General features: G+C 53.0%; 1 protein-coding gene and 1 long non-coding RNA gene across 2 annotated transcripts; one reads left to right on the top strand and one right to left on the bottom strand.

Moving 5' to 3' along the window:
- The first annotated feature begins 5,279 nt into the window (after window positions 1–5,279).
- ZNF579 (zinc finger protein 579) lies at window positions 5,280–8,586 on the top strand. Its single transcript, XM_027037313.2, has 2 exons — window positions 5,280–5,430; window positions 6,464–8,586. Exon 2 carries the CDS (start codon window positions 6,466–6,468, stop codon window positions 8,155–8,157), a length of 1,692 nt encoding a protein of 563 aa, XP_026893114.1. The 5' UTR covers window positions 5,280–5,430; window positions 6,464–6,465; the 3' UTR covers window positions 8,158–8,586.
- A 7,389-nt stretch (window positions 8,587–15,975) lies between these two features.
- On the bottom strand, window positions 15,976–23,351 carry LOC113593358 (uncharacterized). Its single transcript, XR_003413452.2, has 3 exons — window positions 22,963–23,351; window positions 19,093–19,174; window positions 15,976–17,180 (listed from the first exon to the last, which is right to left on the bottom strand). It is a non-coding gene; the product is annotated as an uncharacterized LOC113593358 (long non-coding RNA).
- Window positions 23,352–25,808: the final 2,457 nt, after the last annotated feature.

Genomic DNA, 25,808 nt, shown 5'->3' with positions numbered 1-25,808 from the left:
TAAGAACAGAAAAGGGGAAGAACACATTTGGGTAGGGGTTTAGGTGAATCAAGAATTCCATTTTGAGCTTCTTAAATATAAGATGCCTGGGAGATTGGCATGCTCTAATAAGGCTGAAGATGTGCATATCTCGCCATGCAGCAATCCCACTGCTAGGCACAAGCCCCAGAGAAATCCCTTCACCTGCACTGGGAGACACATAGAAAAACACTCCCAGCAGCACATATGGTCAGCCTCAAACTCTAAACAACTGGAACATCACTGTGAGGGTCTGAATGTTTGTGTCTCCATCAAAATTGATATGTTGAAATCCTAAAGCCCAGTGTGACAGTATTTGGAGATGGAGCCATTGCGAGGTGCTTAAATCACGAGGGTGGAGTCCTCATGCATGGGATTAGGGACCTCATTCCAAAGGCTCCAGAGTGATCCCTAGTCCTCTCCACCATGTGAGGACGAAGCAAGAAGTCAGTGGCCATGAGGGCCTAGAAGAGGGCCTTCCCCAGAAGGCAAGCATGCTGGTGCCTTGATCTTGGACCTCTGGCTTCCAGGACTGTGAGCAATAAATTTCTGTTGTTTACAAGCCACCCAGTCTGCGGTATTTTGTTACAGCAGCCAGAACAGAATAAGACATCCATCAACAGTATAGCAGATCAATAAACAGTGCTATATTATGCTGTGGAATACTATACAGCAATGAAATGAAAGGAGTGCAGAAACCCACATTTGCATGGATGAAAGTTACAAAGAAACCCAATGCAAGAAGGCAAGAAGAAGCCCATGGAGTATGATTCCATTTATATAACATTCATAAAGCCACCAAAACTATAATACTGTTTAGGATGTATCGTGGGTCGTGAACCATCTAGAAAAGCGAGGAAAACATTTTCCCATAGAAACTCAGAACAGTGGGGTTGGATGCATCACGCCCAATCTTCTGTGGAGTCTGGGGTGGGAGCTAACATTCCATGTCTTAATCTGGTGATCCATTGATCATTCTTTGCTAACTGTGCATTTGTATCGTGCTCTTTTAGTCTATGAGTCTCGTATCTCACAAGAAAAAAAAAATGTAAAAGAGGCAACCCGGGATCCAGGAACCAGACTCATCCCCTGGGGCAAAAAAAAAAAAAAAAAAGAAGAAAAAAAAGAGAATCTGTCTTGGAGAAACAAGACCCGCCCCCTTAGATTCAGGCACCGCCCCAGGGACAAGACCCGCCCACTTGGAGACCTGCTCGGTGTCGAGCACAGAGGGTCTGGAAAGGAGCCAGGGTTGTCATGGAGATGGCCTCCAGCTAAGGATTAATGAAGAGGGACCTGTGGAGGCTCCACTCCTCCCACCTCACCTCCAATCCAATCCTTTCTCTTCTGAGACAATAGCGAAAGGGATTCACCCATTCCCCCCATCCCCCCACCCCAGGGCCTCCCAAGGGCCCAAGGCTGGACCCTGTACCTAACTCCTCTCACTGTGGCCCCATTTCATAGGTGTGCTAACTGAGGCTCCGAAGGAACGAGGGAGGATTTTGCTCTCCAGAGAGCCGATTATTGGGCTGACGCTGACGACTCGCTCGCAGCTGATCCGTCCAGGCGGCCACCTGGACGCTCACCCGAGCTCCTCGTCTCCCCACCCCGCCTCAGTCTTCTCCCTTCAGGGGGTCCCCCTCTCCTGAAGCCCCAGCCTCGTCCCCTCTTCACTCCGCATCCACATTTCTGTGCGCGGCTTGGTGCTGAGGGGTGAGCATTTCAGCATTTCAGCAAAGCCTGCCCTCAGGGAATTATTTCTACTCCTGCGGAGGGGGAGATGGGCAATCAGTGGGTAACCTACAAGTAGCCTAATGCTACTTTGCTGTAAGTACAGGTTGGAAATTAAGGCAGAGTAAGGACCAGAGGGTGACAGGAGGGATCTTTTAGCTAAGGCGGACAGGAGAGGTGTCTCTGAGGGCATCTGAAAGAAAGGAGTAAGGGAAACTTCGTGGAAATCTAGGGGAAGGGCATTCCGGAGCGGGAGAACAGCACGTTGAAAGGCCCTGGGGTCCACAGAGAGCAAAGAGGACGGTGTGGCTGGAGCAGAGAGTGAAGCAGGGAGAGAGAGGTGGCAGTCAGCTGAGGGAGGCTCCAGGGGCCAGACCCGTCCAGCCTTACAGGGAGGGGTGAGGAACTCGGGAGGAAGGGATGGGGAGCACGAGAGGTTGTTCAGCGCTAGAGTGACAGCCTGTGATTTCTGGGTGCGGGAGACTGGCCGGGAGGTAGGGGGGCTGGAAGCAGGAGAGCCAATGAGGAGGCAGTTGCAGTGGGACTGGCCCCCCGGAGTGCAGCCCGGAGCCAATCAGAGCCACGTCCCGCCCCCTGCCCGAGAGGCCAGCCCTGCCCAGGCCCCCCTCTCTCACCTGGGCCCGCGCCCCGCCTCCTCCCTGCTCCCAGCCTGGGTCTCCCCTGCATCCGGCCAGGCCTCCACGCGGGTCCCACAGGAATTTCTCTAAAACACTAATCGGATCATGTGACTCTCCAGCTTAAAACCTTTTCAATGGCTTCTCAGTGCGCTAGGAATGCGTCCAGCATTCAGCTTGGACTAAGAGGCTGGACACAGTGGCTCGTGCAGCTCCCGGCCTCTCTCCACCACACTGCCGGCTCTGATGTCCCAATCCAAGGCCCTCAGTCTCCCCCAACACAAGACCCCACTCCCCACCCCACCCCACCCCATACATGCTGTTCTCTGCTTGACACTTTCTCACCTCTCCATTCCTGAATTTTCCTTCCTTCCTTCCTTTTTTTGGGGGGAGGGGGGTAAGGAAAAAAACGTTAAGCCTGTAAAATATAGATAATGAAGGTGAAATAGCCACACATACCCCCTCGATATAGACTTGGAAGAATTGAAAGTGGCCATTCAAACGAAAATACATTCTTGAACGTTCATAACAGCACTATTCACAATAGCAAACAAAAGGTAGAAATAACCCAATGTCCATGAACAAATGGGCAGACCAACACAATGCAGTCTACCCATACAGTGGAATATTATTCAACCATAAAGAGGAAGGGCATACGGATACATGCCGCAACATAGATGAATCTCGAAAACATGCTAAGTGAAAGAAACAAGTCATGGGGCGCCTGGGTGGCGCAGTCGGTTAAGCGTACGACTTCAGCCAGGTCATGATCTCGTGGTCCGGGAGTTCGAGCCCCGCGTCAGGCTCTGGGCTGATGGCTCAGAGCCTGGAGGCTGTTTCCAATTCTGTGTCTCCCTCTCTCTCTGCCCCTCCCCTGTTCATGCTCTGTCTCTCTCTGTCCCAAAAATAAATAAACGTTGAAAAAAAATTTTTTTTAATGGGAGAGTAACATGACCCACTCCATATGGCAAGGAGACACAACTGGGTTTGTATTTGTAAGGCGCTTACAAGGCTACATTATTATTAATTTTCATTTTATTTATTTTTCATTACCCTCCCCCTTCCATTTATTTCTTGTACCTTTACTTTCTTGAGTATGGAACACATTCACATGGTTTCAAATTCAAAAAGTACAAAAGGATAGAGTGTAGCAAGTTTCAGTTCTGAGAGTTAGACAAAGTTGCGAGTTTCCTGTCTCCTCCTCCAGTTCTTCCAGATGCAAACCACTGATGAGCAGATAGTTAGAACAGGTTACAGACTGTTTTCCAGCTGCCTTTCCCCCCCTTCCCTTCACATTATCACTTGGAGCCTTTCATATTTTTACCCGGTAAGTTTCTTCATTCTGTTGTTGTTGTTGTTGTTGTTGTTGTTGTTATATTCATCTTTTTTATTAATCTGATGATGATGATGATGATGATGATGGCGACACACAGCATTCCACTGGGCAGATCAGTTATGACTTCTCGCTCCAATCCCCTACCGATGGGCATTTAGCTCATTTCCAGTCTTCTGCAGTGATGTGTAGTACTACACTCATTCCTGATACAGATTTCATTTTGCATGTTTCCAAACAGGTCTGACAGAAAAGATCCTGGAATTGTTCGCTTGTTAAGGTTGTTCCAAACTTCACTCGCCCCAGGGCGCCTGGGTGGCTCAGTAGTCGGTTAGGCATCCAACTTTGGCTCAGGTCATGATCTCATGGTTTGTGGGTTCGAGCCCCGCGTCGGGCTCTGTGCTGACAGTTCAGAGCCGGGAGCCTGCTTCAGAATCTGTATCTCCCCCTCTCTCTCTCTCTCTCTCTCTCTCTCTCTCTGCCCCTCCCCCACTCGTGCGCGCTCTCTCTCTCTCTCTCTCTCTCTCTCTCTCTCTCTCTCAAAAACAAATAAATGTCAAATTCCATTCGCCCCAACCGTGTACAAGAGGTTCCAGTTCCCACACTCTCGCCAACAATGTTGAGCATGTATTTCACCTTAAACCAACGGCGACTAGCTGCAGGCATACCTCCACCACGTGCCTTTTCTGCTCAGCATCAGGTATTTGAGGTGTTGTGTGGAGGCACATGTCTCTACCCTTTCCATTCGCTCATCGTTCTCATCCCTAACCGTTGACTTTCCTCATGCAAGTTTCCGCTGAAACAGTGTTGCCTCCTGCAAGACCTTGAGGGTTGCTCTCACCCCTGTGTGGGATCAGCTCAGTGCCGTCTCTGTTCTCTGTGTTCCCACCAAACCCTCTTTCCTGCGACAGAGCACATTTTTCCAGGAGGGCAATTGGATCTGTGTCTGACTGCGTCCTCCTTGAGATTCCTGCAGACCGGGTCCAATGGCCTGTGTCTTTGCCGCTGAAGCTCCAGCACCAAGGACAGAGCTAGCCCATAGTAGGTGCTCAGCAGATCTCGGTTGCTTAGGATGGAGTATGTGTGGCAAGGAACATGCCCAACGGACTTGGAGTAGGTGCTCAGTAAATACTGGTGTCTTAGGAGCGAATGATTATGCACAGGGCTTATCATGGAGGGGTACACTGAGGCCAGGAGAAGGGGAAGTCGCTTGCTCAGGCAGCCAAGTGATGGCTGGAATCGGGTTCTAGTCCAGAGCGCCCCCACTTTCCCTGAGGCCTCTGCCACCGCCTCATTCATCGCGGTCCCCTGGCACCCCCCTCGCCCGACACAGTGCCTGGCACAGACAGGACCTGATAAATGTGTATTTGTTGAAGCCATGAATGAATATGTGTGTCTGTTGGGGTGGGGAGGGGAGCTGGACCCGGCCTCCCAGGCCCGCAGCCCCCTCCCCGTGCAGGACCCAGGAATCCAAGCCGCCCTCCCTCCCCGCCCCCTGGGTCCCCTCGTCCTCCCGCTTCCGGCTTCCCAGCCAGTCTTTCCTCTTCGGGGCTCCGTGGAAACACCGGGTTTCCGGGGGGAAGGCTTAGGCGGTGACACCGAGCCCAGCCTCCTCCACCCCCCACCACGCTCGGGCCCTCCCTCCCTCCCTCCCCGCCACCACCGTCCGCGTTTGGCCGGCCGCGGGGAAGGAAGAAAGGAGCGAAGGAGGCGGAGGTAAGAACCCTGCGCCCAGCGATCAGGGCCGAGCCCCAGGCCCTGGGCCCAGAAATCTGTGAGGCCTCGAACTGCGGCCCCAATTCTGCTGATCAGGCCTGCGGGGAACCGCAGGCTGGGCCCAGTGGGGAGATCGCCCGCCCCTCACCTCCTTGGGCACCTAGAGCTCAGGACCCCAGCAGCCTTGGTGGGGGGCAGGCGTCCAGGGGCCTGGCCCCCAGCAGCCTCCTCCCTGGAGCATTCCGGCAGTGGAGCCCCCAGTCCCCTCCTCTCCCTTGTCTTAGGAGCCCAGCCCCCTCCCTCAATCCTCTCTGCCCCTGGGACCCAGGAATCCATACCGCTTCCCACACAGGAGTAGATCCCAGCCACCTCCCAAACCTGGGGTTCCAGGCCCCGGCGCCCACCTCCCTCAGTCCCAGGAGTGTGGCCGCCCAGCCTTCTCCCGGGCTGAGAGGCTGAGGCAGCCCTCCTACTCCTGGCCTCCCCCAGACCCCGGTCTGGGTACCCACATTCCATTTCCAGGGCCTCCCAGTGTTGAATTCCACCCCCTCCACTCGGGCACCACAGGCTGGTTCCCAGCCCCTCCCAAAACGCTCCAGCCCGGCCCCTGAGGAAGAGCGCTTGGCTCACTGTCTCCCTGTCTCCTCTCCTGTCCGTGTCTCTGGCTTGTTCCCTCTCGCTGTCTCGCCGTCTCTCCCCACCTCCACCCTGCTGAGGTTCTTCTGGTCTCTGTGTTTGCACCCTCTCTCCCCAAACCTCTTTGTTTTCTCCCCATCTCTGTCTCTGCTGGGAGTCCTCACCTCTCTCTCCTCCTGTCTCCCACCATCCTGTCTGACCGCTTCTCCTGCTGTCGGTCTTTCTGTCCCCACGTCTCTGTGTCTCTTCTGTCTTGCTGGCTCTCTCCTTTGCCTGGCTAAACACCTGACCATCTCTGCATCTCCGTCTGGCTCTCCGTCTCTGCTTCCCTGCCCACATCTCCCCTGATCCAACACCCTCCCCACAATGTCTCCTTGTCTCCCCTTTCTCCTTACAGGCATGGACCCGCAGCCCCCTCCACCCGCCCAGGGCAGCCCGCCTCACCGTGGCCGGGGCCGGGGCCGCGGCCGGGGCCGTGGCCGCGGCCGGGGCCGTGGCAGGGGGGGCGCTGGAGCCCCTCGGGCCCCCCTGCCCTGCCCCACCTGCGGCCGCCTCTTCCGCTTCCCCTACTACCTCTCCCGGCACCGGCTGAGCCACTCGGGCCTCCGACCCCACGCCTGCCCCCTGTGCCCCAAGGCCTTCCGCCGGCCTGCGCACCTCTCCCGCCACCTGCGTGGCCACGGGCCCCAACCCCCGCTGCGCTGTGCCGCCTGCCCCCGCACCTTCCCTGAGCCCGCCCAGCTCAGGCGCCACCTGGCCCAGGAGCACGCGGGCGGCGAGGTCGAGCTGGCCATCGAGAGGGTGGCCAAGGAGGCCGCGGAGACCGGCTGGGGCCCGCAGGACGCCAGCGCCGAGCAGCCGAGCACCGCGGCGGCGGGGGCCGCCGAGGAGGAGGCCGCGTGGCCCGAGACGTGGCCGGCGGGGGAGCCGGCCACGCTGGCGGCCCCCGCGAGCTCGGAGCCCCGCGAGTCGGAGGAGGAGGAGGCCGAGGCCGGGGCGGCCGAGCTGAGGGCCGAGCTGGCGCTGGCGGCCGGGCGCCAGGAGGAGAAGCAGGTCCTGCTCCAGGCCGACTGGACGCTGCTGTGCCTCCGCTGTCGCGAAGCCTTCGCCACGAAGGGCGAGCTCAAAGCGCACCCGTGTCTGCGCCCCGAGGGGGAGCAGGAGGGGGAAGGGGGCCCCCCGCCCCGCCCCAAGCGCCACCAGTGCTCCATCTGCCTCAAGGCCTTCGCCAGGCCCTGGTCGCTGTCCCGCCACCGGCTGGTCCACTCCACCGACCGCCCCTTCGTGTGCCCGGACTGCGGCCTGGCCTTCCGCCTCGCCTCCTACCTCCGCCAGCACCGCCGCGTCCACGGCGCGCTCAGCCTCCTGGCCCCGCTGCCCCCGGCGGGCAGGAAGGACGACAAGGCCTCGGGCGGACGGAACTCAGGGAAGGGGCCTGAGGGGGGCGAGGGGGCCGAGTGCGGGAGCGCCTCGGAGGGGGGAGAAGGCGGGCAGAACGGAGGCGACGCCGCCCCGGCCCGGCCCCCCGCCGGGGAGCCCCGCTTCTGGTGCCCCGAGTGCGGCAAGGGCTTCCGGCGCCGGGCGCACCTGCGACAGCACGGGGTGACCCACTCAGGGGCGCGCCCGTTCCAGTGCGTGCGCTGCCAGCGGGAGTTCAAGCGCCTGGCGGACCTGGCCCGCCACGCGCAGGTGCACGCGGGGGGCCCGGCCCCGCACCCCTGCCCGCGCTGCCCGCGCCGCTTCTCGCGCGCCTACAGCCTCCTGCGCCACCAACGCTGCCACCGCGCTGAGCTGGAGAGGGCCGCCGCCTTGCAGGCGCTCCAGGCCCAGGCCCCGCCGTCGCCCCCGCCGCCCCCGCCGCCGCCGCCGCCCGCCGGGCAGGAGGACGAGGAAGGGCTCCCGCTGCCCGTCGCACACATCAAGGAAGAGCCGCCCTCCCCGGGGTCCCCACCCCAGTCGCCGCCACCGGCTCCCCCTGTCTTCCTCAGCGCCTCCTGTTTCGACAGCCAGGACCATTCGGCCTTCCAGATGGAGGAAGAAGAGCTCGACAGCAAGGCTCACCTGCGCGGGTCGGGCGGCCTGGCCTCCTGACCTTCTGACCTTCACACCCACTCGCGGCCGCTCCATTTGGCTCCCGGTTTGCCAGACGGAGGAGGGAAGTCCAAGAGCAGGCGCCTCCTCTGTCTCCCCACCCGTCCCCTTCCAGCCCTCAACACTAAGGAGGGTGGGCCCTGGACCGCCCCTCCCTCCCCATCGCCCACCCCCAGGCCCCCGACCCTGGTTAGGAACTGCTTGCGCCAGCAGGCCTCTGAAGGCAGGACTACTCGGAAAAAAGGAGGCGGAGAATATTGGACAGAGATATGGAGACTGGGGGTGGGGGGATCCCCTGCCTGGCTGTCCCCCATGATACACACTGGACACCGTCACCTCTTCGGAACTGCCAGACGCTGGGGGTCCCCAGTGAGCAAAGGTCCATCCCTGTCCCTTTGTCTGTCTGTGAATAAATGTGAGTTCGTGAAACAGGAGAGAGTGAGGCTGTCTGTGGTGGGGGAGGGGGGGGCTGCAGGGGCGCGCCTAGGGTGAGCTGGGATTCGTCCAGCAGACCCTGAGCTTGGCTTCCAAGCAGGAAGGATCCAGATACTCACATCAGGGACTGGGAGGGAGGGGCTCAGCCAGCAAGAGACTCAGGAGGAGAAACGGGAGTGAGACAACCCAGGTTACCATCCGTCCAGGCATCTTTGGGGAGCCCCAGGCACCCCCCCCTTGTGTAATCTCTGCATGTATTCCTTTTTTATTTTATTTTATTTACTTATTTTGAGAGCGACGGAGACAGCACTGGGGGGGGGAGGGGCAGAGAGAAAGAGGGAGAGAGAGAATCCCAAGCAGTCTCCACACTGCCAGCACAGAGCCCAACAGGGACTCAAACTCAGAAACCGTGAGATCATGACCTGAGCGGAAACCGAGAGTCAGACGTCTAACCGACTGAGCCACCCAGGCGCCCCCTCTTCGGGCGTTCCTTCAGCAAACATCTGGCAGACACAACGATGGGCCCCTGGGGGTGTTGGAGAGGAGAAAACCAGTGCCCCCACTATGAGGCGCTGGGATTCTAGATCTGCACCACCCAATAGAGTTTAGCCACCAGCCACACATGGCTGTTTCTATTTAGACTTAGAACAAGTAAATACATTTGAAATAAAACAGTTAAGAACGGATACAAGTTCAGTTCCTCAGTGTTCAGGAGCCCCGTGTGGCGGGCGGCTGGGTCTGCCCTGTTGGACAGCACAGATCTAGAACATTCTATCATTGCAAGAAGTTGTCTCGGGACAGAGCTGGTCCAGATAATAAACCGATCTGCTGTAGAGCACCAGATATCAGTAAGGGTTTCTGAGAAAACCACATGGCGCTGTGATGAGTGAGCATCTCACCCTCTGGTGAGATGACCTTTGACCTGAATGAAGAACCGGGTGGAGGGAACAGCAGGGACAAATGCTGTGAGGTGGGTTGGTGCTGCATGTTTGAGAAACCACAAGGAATTGGGGGATGGGGGGGAAGTGTCATTTTCTGCAAACTTTTTAATGTTTCCCCCCCCCCCACACACACACACATACCCATTTGTTTGGGTCTTAAGGAGTGGAGGGGGAAGGGTGTGTGTCCAAGCCAGTCTTCTTTAAACCCCTTCCCTTTCCTTCTGTTGACATCCTGCCTTCCTCCAGCACCTTCAGTGGCTCTCTCTTGCCCTTTGCAAACAATGACATCGACCACTTAGGCATCTTTATGCCTGTAAGGCCAGGAAAAGAGGGGTGAGATCATCCTGGTTTTCCAGGGCAACAAACGGAGGCTTTGGGAGGGAAGGTCATGCCCTGGTGTGATGGAAACACCAGGCAGCAGCAGGCAGGAGGGAGGGAAGCCAGAAGGATGGAGGGTGAGGGTCTAGGAAGGGAGATAACTGACTCAGAGCTGTGGAGAATTCCCCCCTTGTGAAAGATTTAACACATCTTGGCTGAGCCCTTGGAACAGTGCCTGGCACATAGTAGGCATTCAACAAAGGTCATCTGTTTGATTGTCACAGCACCACCCAGGCCTGGATGCTAGGAGCAGAGTGATGAGTGAGACCACCTGGGCACCAGCCTCATGGAACTGAAGACCAGCCGACGACGTGGACAATAATGAAATATTGGCACAAATAAATTAGGGTTTCCAAATGAGACAGTTCTCCAACAAACTAGATCCTGCAACTAAGCCTCAGGTGTGAGCAGCTGGGGAGCTGGGGTGTGCGTCCATGACATCAAAGCTACCTCCCTCCCCAGGAACCTTCGGCGACTCCCTATTACCGCATCCAAACAGGGGCTACCATTTAGCGAGCACCTGCAAGGGCCAGACACCTTTTCAGCACAACCCCACTGATACAGCTCATTGACGGAGGGGGTTATATAGCCCACTTTACAGAAGAGGCAAACAGGATTAAAGTGAAGTCATTTGTCCTACTTTGGAAATCACCACCATGAATTGAGTCCTTTGTATTCAACGGCGTACTTTGTGGAAAAGGCTGAAAAACAGTGGTTGCCACCAGGGAGGGAAGTCACTGCTGTCGTTGCTTTGTTATTTTCCCAGGCTGGTATAGACACGATCTCAGGGAATCCTCACCACTCCATTGGGAATTAGGAAACATCCTTACCCTTTTCTAGGGGCAAAACAACATTCAGAGAGGGGAGTCCCTTGTCCAAAATCTCATAGCTAGGAAATAGCGGGCACGGAATTTGAACGCAGGCTGGACCAGCTCTACACCCTGAACACCCTTAACCAGGCCGACATAACCCTTAGGATCAGCGCCCAGGCACACGATCCCCTCCTTACATGCTTCCCGGTCTCCAGGCCCCAAGGCATCATACCCCCACCCCTCCATGGGTGTGCCCACCACCCTCCTCCTCTCCCCCCATCCCCACTTACTCTGCCTTGAGGATCTGTATTGGAGAGAAACATTCCTAGAAGAAAATACAGAATTTAGGGTGAGAAAAGTTCCCTAAAGCTGAAGCCCAGGCCTCCCACTTTGCAGACGAGAAAACTGATATGTGGGACACGCACAGAAAATGATACAACATGCGCATGGTTACTATTCTTGGGGGGTGATACTACTGCTGTTCATGAATCAAACCCTGCAGGCTACTCGTTCCTTGCGCTGAGCAGTTTGCACACGTGACCTCAATCACATGTGTTCATAATCATACAAACACATTTCTTGGGTATTTACCCTACGTCTCATTTAATCTTTAACACCATCAATAGGTACACACTGCTATGGGCTCCAATTTTTTTCTTTTTAATTTTTTAAATGTTTATTTTTGAGAGAGAGAGAGACAGAGACAGAGGGCGAACAGGGGAGGGGCAGAGAGAGAGGGAGACACAGAATCCGAAGCAGGTTCCAGGCTCTGAGCCATCAGCACAGAGCCCTACGCAGGGCTCAAACCCGGGAACTGAGAGATCATGACCTGAGCCGAAGCCAGACGCTCTCCAATTTTTTTTTTTCTTAAACAGCTTTATTGAGATATCTTCCTCCCCTCCCCCACCGCATAGAATTTGCTCATTTTAAGTGCACAACTCAATGACTTTTAGTAAGTTTACAGGATTGTGCAATTATCACCAAAATCAAACGATAGAGCATATCCAGCATCCCCAAAAGATCTCCTGTGCCCGGTAACAGTCACTTCCCATCCCCACTCCCAGCCCCAGGCAACCACGAATCTACTTTATGTCTTAACAGATTCGCCTTTCCTGGGCAGTTCCTATCAATGGATCATACAATAGGTGGCCTCCCATGTCTGGCTTCTTTCACTCAGCATACTGTCTTTACGGTTCGTCCACACTGCACATTTTACCAGTACTTCATTCTCTTTATGGCTGAGTAACGTCCCCTTGCAGGGCATATCGCATTGTGTTCGGCCATTCATCTGCTGATGGACACCCGGGTCGTGTCTGCTCTTCGCCTGTTATGAATAGTCCCACTGAGAACACATGGGACGACCCTTCCTGCGGACATGGGTTTTGTTCTCTTGGGCACACTCCCAGGAGCAGAATTGTTAGGCTGTGTGAAAATCTCATGATACACTTTTTAAGGAACTGTCAGAACTGTTTCCCAAAGCGGCCACACCACTTACATCCCATCAGGGAGATAGGAGGGTTCCCCACGGGGGCTCCATTATCCGGAGAAGGAAGCTCAGTGAACTGACACGCCCGGGGTCTCTTGGCTGGTAAGGAGCAGATCTGGGTACATCTCGAAGCATTGCAATGACAAAGCCTGTGCTCTTAGCCCTTATACAAAGATTCATTGTTACCCTGCTCATTCGTTCATTCATTCATTCATCCTAAAACTCTTTTCTTAATATTTATTTATTTGGGGGGAAGAGAGAGAGGGCAGGGAGGGGCAGAGAGAGAGAGAGAGAGAGAGAGAGAGAAAGAGAGGGATATGGAGAATCTGAAGCAAACTCATGCTGTCAGCACAGAGCCTGACGCGGGGATAGAACACTTGAACCGAGGGATCATGACCTGAGCAAAGTCGGATACTTAACCGACTGAGCCACCCAGGTGCCCCCATCTTAAAACTCTTGGCTCTGTGCAAAGTACCGGGCTCTAGGTGGGGAAAACATCAGACAAGGTTACGTTTTGGCAAGAAGCACAGATTGACCAATACACGTAGGTCACGGATTCAGCGGGTATTTACTGAGCCCTCACTATGTGCTGGGCACTGTCCTAGGTGCTGATCACTCTCTGGTTAATGAAACCGACCCAAATCCCTGCCCACAGGGGGCTTCCATGGTAGTAGCAGGAGACAGACACAAAGCCAAACAAAGAAGGTAAACTATACAAAACATCTTAGTGGGCACCTGGGTGGCTCAGTCGGTGAAGAATCCAACTATGGGTTTCAGCTCAGGTCATGATCTGGCAGCTCATGAGATCAAGCCCCACATCAGGCTCTGTGCTGACTGTGCAGAACCTGCTTGGGATTCTCTTCCTCCCTCTCTCGGGCGCTCTCCCTCTCTCTCTCAAAATAAATATATAAACTTTTTTAAAATTAGAAAAAAAAAACAGCTTAGGAGAGGACACATGGTGTGGAGCAAGGTGTGGGACGGGGGAGGTATTGGAGCAGGAACTGAAGGAGATGAGTCCCGGGGAGGGGCACAGCTGGTGCAAAGGCTCTAAGCAGGAAGGTGACTGATGTGTTCAGGGAGCACAGAGGCCACCAGGAAGGAGAGAGAAGGAGGGAGACAGGGGGAAGAAATCAGGGAGAATTGGGGGGTCCAGATCTGGTAGAGAAACCATGAAGAGTCTGATTTCTACTCCACGGGACATGGAAAGAGAGCCCTGGGGAGTGGGGATCATGTGGAGGCTGGCACAAGTTAATATTGGGAAAAAAAATTTTAATTTTTTAAAATGTTTATTTATTTTTGAGAGGGAGAGAGAGAGAGAGCATGAGAAGGGAGGGGCAGAGAGAGAGACACACACACAGACACACACAAACACAGAATCCGAAGGAGGCTCCAGGCTCTGAGCTGTCAGCACTAGAGCCTGATGTGAGGCTTCAACTGGTGAACCGTGAGATCATGATCTGAGCTGAAGTTGGATGCTTAACTGACTGAGCCACTCAGGCGCCCTTACAAAAAAAAATTTTTTTTTTAAACTAAACTCTATGCCTATATAGAGCTCAAACTCAGGACCCTGATATTAAGCGTCAGATGCTTCACCGACAGCCAGCCAGGTGCTCCAACATTTGAAAATCTTAGAACACATAGAAAATGGAAAAAATTGGGTGCTTGGGCGGCTCAGTCGGTGGAGAGTCTGATTTTTGATTTTGGCTCAGGTCATGATCCCAGGGTCATGGGATCAAGCCCTGTACCGGATTCTGTGCTGAGCACGGAGTCTGCTTAGGATTCTCTCTCCCTCTGCCCCTCTCCCCTGCTTGCTCACACTGTCTCTAAAATAAATAAAATGAAAAAAAAAGTGGAAAGAATTAGAAAGTAAATACATACACTAACCCAAGAGAGCCTACAATGAGCATTTTGCTCTATTTGCTTCATGTCCTATCCATCTATCCTTTCATTTGTCCGTCCAGCAATCTATCCAACATTCATCTTTTTAAAATTTAATACACTTTCCTTTGGTGGGCAGTTTTACGTTTCCAGAAAAATTGAGTGGAAATTACAGACAGATCCCATATATCTGCCTTAAAAAAAAAAATCATTTCAAAGCAATTTGCAAATATTAGCTCATATCACCCCCTAAACACTGCCGCGGGCATGCATATTGTAACAAGATATCAAATATTTGTTTAAGCTTCTTGTCCTTGGTAAAATTTAAATACGGTGAAATGCATGCATTTTCCGTGTTACCATTTGATAAATGTTGGGGAATACGTACCCCCTGAATGGCACAGACTCCTCTCCTGATTTAACAGATTCCCTCTGGCTTCTGTTTGGAGAATTAACTAGTGAAGAGGGGGGCAAAGGTTCTCTTAAGCCCACCTGGTTTGCGTTTTAAATAAGCTTTCCTTGGGACACCTGGGTGGCTCAGTCGGTTAAGCTTCCGACTTCCGCTCAGGTCATGATCTCACGGTTTGTGGGTTCCAGCCCCACGTCAGGCTCTGTGCTGACAGCTCGGAGCCTGGCGCCTGCTTGGGATTCTGTGTCTCCCTCTCTGTCTGCCCCTCCCCTGCTCATGTTCTGTCTCCCATCACTCTTTCTCAAAAATAAATAAATAACATTAAAAATAAATAACCTTTTCTTTTAATTTTTTTTTAATTTTTTTTAAACGTTTATTTATTTTTGAGACAGGGAGACAGAGCATGAACGGGGGAGGGTCAGAGAGAGGGAGACACAGAATCCGAAACAGGCTCCAGGCTCTGAGCTGTCAGCACAGAGCCCGACGTGGGGCTCAAACTCACAGACTGTGAGATCATGACCTGAGCCGAAGTCGGCCGCCCAACCGACTGAGCCACCCAGGCGCCCCTACATTTTCTTTTTAGAACAGTTTTCGGTTTACAGAGAATTTGCAGTGATAGTACGGGGACTTCCCATGTGTCCCTGAGTCAGGGCCCCCTCGCGCTACCCTCTCCCGTTACCACAGCGCATGTCTCAAAACCCAGGAACCAAAGCCACTAGACTGCTGTCAACGAAACGCAAGGCGTTACTCAGATTTAGCTCATTTTCCCTTGATGCCCCTTTTCTGTTCCAGGACCCCACCCGGGGTACCGCCCGGCCTCTGTCATGCCTTCTCAAGTCTCCGCTGGTCTGTGATCATTTCCCAAACTTGCCTTGGGTTTTGAGGACTTTGACCGCTTTGGGGCATCCTGGGGAGAAAACCGAAGCCAGCTGGCAAAGTGCTTTTCTGAGCACGTCCTCTCAGAGGGGGCGGTGTGGGCGGAGGGGGAGCACGTGGATCCACTTGACTGACCACGGATGGTGCCGCCCTGGTCACCTGCCAGACAGGGACGTGTGCTGATTGCCAGGTGTCTTCACTGTAAAGCGACCCCTCCCCCTTTCACTCTGCACAAGTCACGGAGCACAGCCCACATAGAGGGGAGGGGAGGGGAGGGGAGGGGAGGGGAGGGAGAAGCATCCAGATACAGTTTTGAAGACTGTTCTGTCTCCTTCCCCTATTTATGTATTTACTTACTTATTTGTATCCATATGCACTCAGGGACGTTTATGCTTACACTCCCATACAATGTTATTTATTTCATATAAATGTATATTATGGTCCCACACAACATTGAGATCCACCTGTATCAATGCCATCGAGAGAGAATAAAGCAGGGCCGCCTGGAGCGGCTCAGTCGGTTGAGCTTCCGACTTGGGCTCAGGTCATGATCTCATGGCTCGTGGGTCCGGGCCCTGCGTCCGGTTCCGTGCTGACGGCTCAGAGCCCGGAGCCTGCTTCCGATTCTGGGTCTCCTTCTCTCTCTTTCTCTCTCTCTCTCTCAAAAATAAATAAACATTTAAAAGAGAGAGAGAAAGAATAAGGCGGTGCTGCTGGAGAAGCAGGGGCTTCTGGCTCAAGCTGTGACTTTGGCTCGGTGGTCCTGGAGGGCTTCCGAGGAGGGGCACTTTGAGATGTGGTCCATAGGAGCCAGGGGACCCAGCACACGAGTCGGGAGCAGGGACGCCCTCCCCTTGCAGAGGGGCTCTGAGGCTCCCAGGCTCCAAGCCGCCGACCCACAGGCATCCGGGACCGTGGAGGCTCTGCCTTCCTCCGGGCACCAAGCCCACGGTGGGCGGTTTCCACTGCCTGCTCCCGGCCTCCTGGGGGGCGGTTTGGAATTCAGCCCTAGAGGCCAAGTCCGGGCTCTTCCTGGGCCCCTTATCTCACCACGCCCAGCACTGTGCCTGGCACAGACCTGCACCACATACAAATTTGCTGCCACTCACCCAGCTTCCCGAGCCCCGGCCGCCCTCCTTTCCCACCGCTGGGGCTGTGCCCAACTTGTGCCCTCCTCCCGACTCAGCTCTGTTGTCTCAAGGAGGGGGGGGGGCGGGGGGAAGAGAGGCATTGCCGGCACCAGACGTGGAGCCAGGGAGAGAGAAGTGACCCACCCAAGGTCACCGGGAGGGGGGGGTGCCAGAGAGAGAAAGCGAGTCCTCCCAGACTGGCCGCCTCCAGACTTCTAGTATCAGAGTAACAATTGTAGCTACTATTTACTATCCCGCCCATTCTCCAGTGCACTGGCTGCTCTTTTCCCCGGAACAGCTCTGCAAGCTCGCGGCACCTGCCAGCCTTCCCATCTCACGGCCTTGGATGGACACTTCTCTTTGCCTGGGATGACTCCCTTGTCTTTCCCTTTATGCTTCCCCTAGGAGGCCCTCCCTACCTCCTCCCGTCTCCACCGATCCCTCGATCCCTCGTTGTAGGGCAGAATTCTCAGATGGCTCCCAAGATTCCTGCTCCCCCACCCCCACCCCGGGGCACACACGCCTCCTCCCCAAGCTCACATAGGTGCTGCTGTGAAGGGGACACTGCACGTGGCATTAAGATTCCAAATCAGACAACGTGAATGCACCTGGAGGGCGTTATGCCCCGTGAAATAAGTCAGGCAGAGCAAGACAGGTGATGGCACTCATATGTGGGACCTAAGAAAACAAAACAAAACAGAACAGAAACAGACTCATGAATACAGAGAAGAAACCGCTGGCTGCCAGGGGGCAGGGCGGCGGAGGGAAGGGAGAAATAGATAAAAGGAATAAGAGGTACAAACAGATAAAAGTCACAAGGATGAACGGGGCACCTGGGTGTCTCAGTCAGTTAAGCGTCTGACTTCAGCTCAGGTCATGATCTCATGGTTCATGGGTTTGAGCCCTGCATCAGGGTGCAGAGCCTGCTTGGGATTCTCTCCCTTCTCTGTGCCCCTCCCCCACTTGCTCTCTCTCTCCTTCAAAATAAATAAAAAAGAAAAAAGCTAGGGAGATGATCTTTGGTGGGCCTGGCCTAATCAGCCGACCCCATAAAACGGATGGAGAAAAGATTCAGAGCGTGGGGGGGAATTCAACAAGAGGGAGATGCTCCGTTCCTAGCTTTGAGGGAGGAGGGGACGCCACCCCAGGGAATGCAAGCAGCCTCCGAGAACTGAGAGTGGATTCTGCCCAACAAGCAGCAAGGAAATGAGACTCTCACAGTTTTCCCTGAGCAGAGAACCTAGTCATTGGTGCGTCAGCTTCCTTTTTTAAAAACATTTTAAAAAGATATTTACTTCTGAGAGAGTCGGAGAGCGACCAGGTGAGGTGCAGAGAGAGAGGGAAACATAGAATTTAAAGCAGGCTCCAGGCTCTGAGCGGTCAGCACAGAGCCCAATGCAGGGCTCGAACCCACCAACCACAAGATCATGACCTGAGCCACCCAGGCGCCCTTGGTGCCGCCCCTTCTGACTCACAGGTGCTAGGAGCTGATGGGGAGGGGGTTGGTTCTTTGAAACTGCTACATTTGTGGTCATTTGCTACACAGCAGAGCCAACAAATGTGAGCTGTTTTGTTTCCTTGATGGTACTCACTGTCTAAAGTCGGTCGGTTTCTTTAATTGTTTAATTGTTTCAAATACATCTATCTGGCTCAGTAGTTTGCCTGGAGCCGCTGCAACAAAGCATCGCAAGCCAGGTGGCTTCAAACAACAGAAATGTATCCTCTCTCACAGTTGCGGAGGTTAGAAGTCCAAGCGGGAGCAAGGCTGAGCTCCCTCTGAAACCCGCAGGGAGATCCTTCCTCGCCTCTGCCTGGCTCCTTGTGGTTTGCCAGCCATCTGTGGCTTGTAGACTCATCACTTTTGTACCCCACCCGCAGCTCCACGTGCCGGTGGCCTCACATGACTGTCTTCCCACCGTGTTCTGGGGAGAAATCGTGGAGGAAACCGCCCGACTCCCTTATGACCTCCCCTTAACGAACTGCATCCTTGGTGATCCTATTTGCAAATGTGGTCACTTTCCGAGGTACTGGGGGCTCAACCACGTGTTTTTTGTTTTGTTTTGTTTGTTTTTTGGTGGGGGGCACAATTTGATCCCCAGTGCCTGCCCTGTCCGCATGTGCAGTCTACCAGCGTGCAGATCTTGGCTGGGTATCACTGGCTTCCTAGAGCCTAGGGTATCGCCTGGCGCAAAGCAGGTGCTTAAGTTTGTTGTTGTTCTTTGGTACATCATCTGACGAACTATTTCTCAGCGACTCTCTCCACATCTTTCGGGTGAGGATAAGGCCACCACCCTCACTGTTTTCTCCTCATTTACTAATTCGTTTGGTTTACAAATTGGCCACCCACCACCCCTCGCTAGAATGTAAAGGTGCCCATGCGGCTCATCACTGGGTCCCCGGCACCCAGCACAGTGCCTGACACACAGTAGATACACAGCAAATAGCTGTTCGACAAATGACCTGAGGCTGTAACTCACCCCACCCCCACTTTGCAGAGGGGGAAACTGAGGCTTAGAAAGGGGACGTGAGTTGCTCAAGGTCACTGTCACTGCCAAACTGGCGGCAGACCTTACTGTCACTTGCCCCCTACCTTCCAATCACCTTCCACCAGTGATGCTTCCCGTTGGCTGAGCCTGAGCAGAAGCCCACCTGTTCCGGTCAGAAGGGCTCACCTGGACAGAGAGGAGACAGGTGGACGGAGGGGAGGTAGCCAGCACACGCGATCGCCTTCTGTGGGAGAATCTGTCAGGAACGATACACCCGCAGGAGGAGTCCTCAGGCGTGGGGCTCCCACGTTCACTCAGGTCTTCCACCCCACTGGCCGGAAGGGCGAGCTACACGCCCAGCAGCAGAGCCCGGGGGTGGGGGTGGGGGTGGGGGCTGTTTCCCCACATCCTCAACCACTTCCTGTTTTCTGCCTGCCGAGTGGGATCTCCCCTCAGTGGTGGGCCATCCGGGCAGCAGCGGGAGCCGCCCGCCCTGGATGCAGGCAATCAGGGCGCGTCGGATATAAAACCACGGATAAAACTGGAGCGCCTGGGTGGCTCAGTCCGTTAAACGTCCGACTTCAGCTCAGGTCATGATCTCACAGTTCGTGAATTCGAGTCCCCTGTCAGGCTCTGTGCTGACGGCTCAGAGCCTGGAGCCTGCTTCGGATTCCGTGTCTTCTTCTCTTTATGCCCCTCCCCCACTCACACTCTGTCTCTCTCTCTCTCTCAAAAATAAATAAACATTAAAAAAGTTTTTTTAAAAACAAGAATAAAACCAAACTAAACATTGGGTCCATGTTTCACTTAGGTCATGCCCCAGCAATGGTAAACAGTGTCTGGAATAGAGACCTCTCTGTGCAAAACATCTTTTATCAGTCTAAGTTCTGAACCTTTGCTGCTGATGTTATCATGGAGTTTTAGATATGATATACATTAAATATATACGTACATGTATATAGATACAGAATACATATAGAAACATATATATACTATGTGTATATATTCATAGATATAATTAGCATGTTTTATTTTTTTAATGTTTATTTATTTTTAAGCGAGAAAGAGTGACAGAGCTTGGGCAGGGGAGGGGCAGAGAGAGAGGGAGACACGGAACTCAAAGCAGGCTCCAGGCTCTGAGCGGTCAGCACAGAGCCCAACGTGGGGCTCGAACTCACAAACCGTGAGATCATGACCTGAGCCGAAGTCAGAAGCTCAACCGACTGAGCCACCCAGGCGCCCTGCACATTTTATTTTTTTATTCCCTATCCTTTAATAAAGCGCTGTATTGCACGTGGAAGTTAATGCAGAGAATTCCAGTTTACAGCCGGCATCGATACATGCAGACTCCACTACATGTGTTCATTTTGATAGTAAGTTCCTGAGGACCGGCTAGTCCAAGGTCACTTCAGATGCAGTCCGCATCTGTGCAGCTATGTGGTCCTGCTATATTTAAAATGGCAGTCTGGGGGCGCTGGCGGGGGTGGGGGCGCTCAGTTGGTTAAGTGTCCAACTCTTGGTTTCGGCTCGGGATCCTCTCTCTCTCTCTCAAAACAGATAAACAAACAAACAAACAAACAAACAAAAACAATAAGAAAGGCAAAGAACTAGAACCTGAATCACCGGGGATCTGACCTTCTCTGTCACCCTTGCATCTGGTATCTGCATATCCAGTTCCAAACCGAGAGGCAGAGCGCCGGCCGTGTGATGTAATATTTTTTATTGAAGTGCACCTTTGAGCTCATACCCTGACATAACGTGCTCGGCTTGAACCGACATCTCTAAAACTGCAACATGTCCTTCTTTTCCATGTCTGATTGTTTTCAACTGAAAAAAAATATAGGTAGCCAGAAAAAAAAATGACAAATGATGGTTCCTAAAAACAGTTGTGTTGTATTTAAGAGACACACGCCCAGCAGTCACGCTCCTTAGTGTCCCCTGGAATGAGTAAAAAAAGTTACATGCACCCAATAACCCCTACACGGATCTGTGCGGCAGCTGTATTCAATGTTGCTGTTGGCAAGAATCGGAGAGACGCTTCAGTAGGTGAAGGGGCAAACAGGGTCCCTCCGGACAACGGGATGTTATCCGGTGCTAAAAACAAATGAGCGATCAAGTCACAAAAAGCAGGAACCTTAAATGCACAGTTCTGAGCGGTAGAAGCCAAGCTGAAAAGGCTTCCTACATACAGGACGGGTCCAACTGTAGGTCGTTCTGGAAAAGGCAAAACTGGAGACAGTGAAAAGATCAGGGGAGGGCGGGGGGCGGGGGAGCACAGAGGGCTTTTAGGGCAGTGAAATTACTCCGTGTTGTACTGTAATGTACGTATCAGGACGTGTGTCCAAACCCTACGACGTCCAACCCTAAGAACAAACCCTAAACTGTAGACTTCCAATGATTATGACCAGTCAACGAAGGCCATCAACTGTGACAAATGTACCCCCTGGTGGGGGATTTGCTAATGGGGGGGGGGGTGCATGAGTGGAGGCAGGAGGGCGACGGGAAGTCTCTGTATCTTCCTCTCATTTTGCTGTGAACCTAAAACGGCTCTAACAACTAAAGTCGATTAATTAAAAAAAAAAGGAATTAAAAAACCCCACAAATCAAGAAAACGAAGCTGATGGTTATTCTGTGATTATTGCTGAAAATAGGTGTGCTGTGTACAGGAGGAGAGGAAGCTCAGCTGAGCTGGGTGTCCACTCTGCCCAGTTCACTGGGGCCTCGCTGGGACACGTGCTCCGCCAGAGCACGGGCTTTGTTCAATTCCCTTATCGAGATATTATTCTCATACCACACATTTCATCTACTGAGAGAGAGAGCAGGAGAGGGGCAGAGAGAGAGGGAGACACAGAATCCGAAGCAGGCTCCGGGCTCTGAGCTGTCAGCACAGAGCCCGACGTGGGGCTTGAACTCACAGACCGTGAGATCATGACCTGAGCCGGTCAGATTCTCAACCGACTGAGCCACCCAGGCACCCCACTATGATCAATTTTAGAACACTCCTGTCCCCCCACCCCCCACCCCCACCAAAAGACCCCCTCGAAGCGTTGCCTCACCCCGTCCCCTCCAAGCCTTGGGCAACCACTCATCCGATTCCAGTCTCTGGATTTGCCTTTGAGGACAAGGATTGTTGCTCCTGTCGCTCTCGGCTGTACCCCCAGAACCTGCAATTCTGCCTGATACATCATACCGGGTAGGCACTCCCCAGTTATCCAACTCATCTGCTTGTCTTAATTTGTTTTGTTTTCTTTTATTTTTTTTATTTAAAAAAATTTTTTTAATGTTTATTTATTTTTGAGACAGAGAGAGACAGCGCATGAACGGGGGGAGGGGCAGAGAGAGAGGGAGACACAGAATCGGAAACAGGCTCCAGGCTCTGAGCTGTCAGCACAGAGCCCCACACAGGGCTTGAACCCATGAACTGTGAGATCATGACTTGAGCCCAAGTCGGACGCTCAACCGACTGAGCCACCCAGGCGCCCGTTTTAATTGGAATCCCAGATAGGACGGGCCTCTGCTCAGAGGCCTCCTTCTCCCCAACCCGTTGTCCCATCAGGACTTTTCAGAATCACCTCTGGGCCCCACTCTGTCACCTCCATGAGAACAGATAACACCTTGTTTCATGATTGCTTACATCCGTGTCCAGGCCACTTTCTAGACTCCTCCCCACCCCCCCCCCCCCCCCCGCAGGGACAGAACCCATCTGCTGGGTTTTGCTCCAGCTCAGTCCCCGGGAAACGCGTGTTGAATTTGAGTGGAAACGAGAACTCAGCAACCTTGACGTGCATCGGTCCCTAGCTCCTGGCCTGCAAACATCTGTACACCCCAGAGCGGCTGGGGGAGGGGGTGGGGGTGACAGGTGGAGTCCAACTGTGCCGTTGACCCCGAACGAGCGGGACACAGAGCAAGAGATTTAATCTCTGTGAGAGTCTCCCTTCCCTCAACTATAAAACGGAGCTAATAATAGGGCCTACCTTTCCCGACTGCTGTGAGGATTAGCACAGGGGCTGGTAATACACAGAGTTCAGTAAATGCTGCTATAATTATCGTTAATCACGCGGGATTTACGACGCCATTACAAGTGCACCCCGGCCATCCGTCAGTCTCATTCCACACACATTTCCTGAGGACAGGGCGAGAGAATCCAGCGGGCTCCAGGGGACCGTAAGTACAACTCTGGTGTCGGGTGCGATAGGGCGGGGCGGCAGATAAGATGCAAATTCCAACTCCAGAAGGGCTCAGAGGCCAGGCTGGGGAGCTTGGACTTGATCCCAAGGGTAATAGGGAGCCATGGGAGGCTAATGAGAAGGAGAGGGACAGTCTCTGGGTATCAGATGTGTTTGGGGTGGTGGGTGAGACCTCCAGGGGGGAGAGACAGGAGGCCAGGAGGAAGGTGGTCCATATATGGTCCACATAAGTGAGGGACCTTGGCCTGACGCCCCGTAGACATGGAGAAAGCAATGATTTTTAACCCATGGTCTCTAGACTTCTAGAGAGATCCAGCAGGGTCAGTAATCCTGGATGCTGTCTGCCAAATTGTGCCTCCGTTCTTCCAATAGTAAAAGAAGAAACAAGGCAAAAATAATTTTGATGTTTTATTTCATTTAATTTAGTGTCTCTTTGTTACTGGAATTACTTGATACAGTTGATTCTCCGTATTCGTGCCGGTTATGGTCTATAAAGTGAATGCTGAATTAATGAATGTGGAACCATTGCCCCCCGGGGTGGGGATACGGGATTAGGTTCCTGGGAGCCCAAGTCATAGTATTTTCGTTAACGGATCAACACGCAAGCTTGTTTTACGTGTGTTCTGTGTAAAGACGCCTCACTTCCGATATATTGTTGATTCGCTAACATTTAAATCCCAGCCACCAGCCCAGGGAACTCGTGCCCCCGAACGAAGCTTACCTAACACAGATATTTCTCTGAAAGGCACATCACAGCCTCCTCGAGCTCAGGAGCACCAGACAGCGTTGTGTTTGGGGGCCAGTTTAAACCGCAAAATCAGCCACGAAAGGCACCAGACTGCAGACAATGTGGCACTAACCAGGCTGCAGAAAGGACACGTTAACAGGGCGAGAGGTGAGGCAAGAAAGCAGAGGGTCTCCGTGCACCGCCACAGCTGGAAACGTGGGTGTCGGTGGCTCATATCTTTCGCAGCCCCGCACACGCCCATCAGAGTGCCGGGACTTGATATGAGGGCTACAGAAAATTTTTAGGGAGTAGGCGAGTTTGCAAACACGAAATCCACGATTGGCGCAATCGACCGTACATCCCAAACATTATCAGGTCATCATGCAATTAATATGAAAACCATCAGGGAGATCGTTTACATTCTCTTTTTGGTGCTAAGTCTTTGAAATCCAAGGTCAATTTGACACTCACAGGAGTTCTCAATTTGGACCAGCCACGTTTCAAGTGCTTAAGAGCCACACGTGGCTGGTGGCTTCTGTGTTGGGCAGTGCAAGTCTCTATGTCTTTCTTCAGATTCTCAAAGGGGTCTGTGAACTCAAAAAAATAACACAAGGCCAATGCCAGATACAACTGCCTTGGAGAGCATGTGGCAGGACCAGAGAAAGTGGGCCCTTGAGCACAAGGCAACGTGTCTGCAAATATTTTTTGCAACCCTACTTGAAAGAGCACAATACTGGAGGAAAGGTAAAGTGTCCCTCATTGGAAGAATGGGTCCATCAACGAGAGCGTGTTCATACACTAGAATATGCAACATCTTCGCAAGGGAAAGAGCTTGAGCTCCAAGTACGGCAAGTACGGTGCAGATGAAACTCACAAAAGCAAGCTGCAGAAGGTCACAGACGTGATACTATTTATGCAACATTTAACAACATGCAAGGAGACCGGCTACAGCAGTTATTCCTGTGTGTGTATATATATATGTAGCAAATGCATTTTTAAGTTTTATTTATTTACTGTGAGAGCAAGGGAGAGAGAGGGAGGAGCGAGGGAGGAGCAGAGAGAGGGAGAGAGGGAATCCCAAGCAGGCTCGGCATTGTTAGCAAGGAGCCTGACCTCATGAACTGCGAGACCATGACCTAAGCAGAAACCAAGAGTCGGTCGCTTAACCAACTGAGCCACCCAGGCGCCCACAAATGCATTTTGAAATGAATAACAGGGCACCTAGGACGACTGGGTGGCTCAGTCAGTTACAGTGTCCGACTTTGGCTCCGGGCACGATCTTGCAGTCCATGAGTTCGAGCCCTGAGTCAGGCTCTGTGCTGACAGCTCAGAGCCTGGAGCCTGCTTCGGATTCTGTGTCTCCTTCTCTCTGCCCCTCCCCTGCTCGTGCTCTGTCTCTCAAAAATAAATAAACGTAAAAAAAAAATAATAACAGGGCACCCGAATGACTCAATCTGTTGAGCATCCAACTCTTGATTTTGGCTTAGGCCATGGTCTCACGGTTAATGGGTTCAAGCCCGATATCAGGCTCTGTACTGACAGTGGGGAGCCTGCTTGGGATTCTTTCTCTCTCTCTCTCAAAATAAATAAATAAAAACTTAATATATATATAATATATATAAGACATATACTCTATATAATAGATAATGATATATATAATACATGATATAATTATACACATGGTCATGTATATTACATAGATTATTATATACGATATATGATATATTTAAAATATAGCATGTCAAGTGTTTCTTTAACAATAATGCTCTGGGTAGAATGTGCAATTACTCCCATTTCATTAGGAGGACGCTGAGGTACGGGGGCATTTGGACACTTGTCGAGGAGTACTCACTCAGCCAGGAGGGACTGAGCCAGGAGGACAGTCATTGGAGGAGCCCTTGGGGAC

This window comes from Acinonyx jubatus, chromosome E2 (genome assembly GCF_027475565.1).
Source record: "Acinonyx jubatus isolate Ajub_Pintada_27869175 chromosome E2, VMU_Ajub_asm_v1.0, whole genome shotgun sequence".
Taxonomy (NCBI): Eukaryota; Metazoa; Chordata; class Mammalia; order Carnivora; family Felidae; genus Acinonyx; species Acinonyx jubatus.
This window is presented reverse-complemented; position numbering and strand designations above follow the sequence as displayed.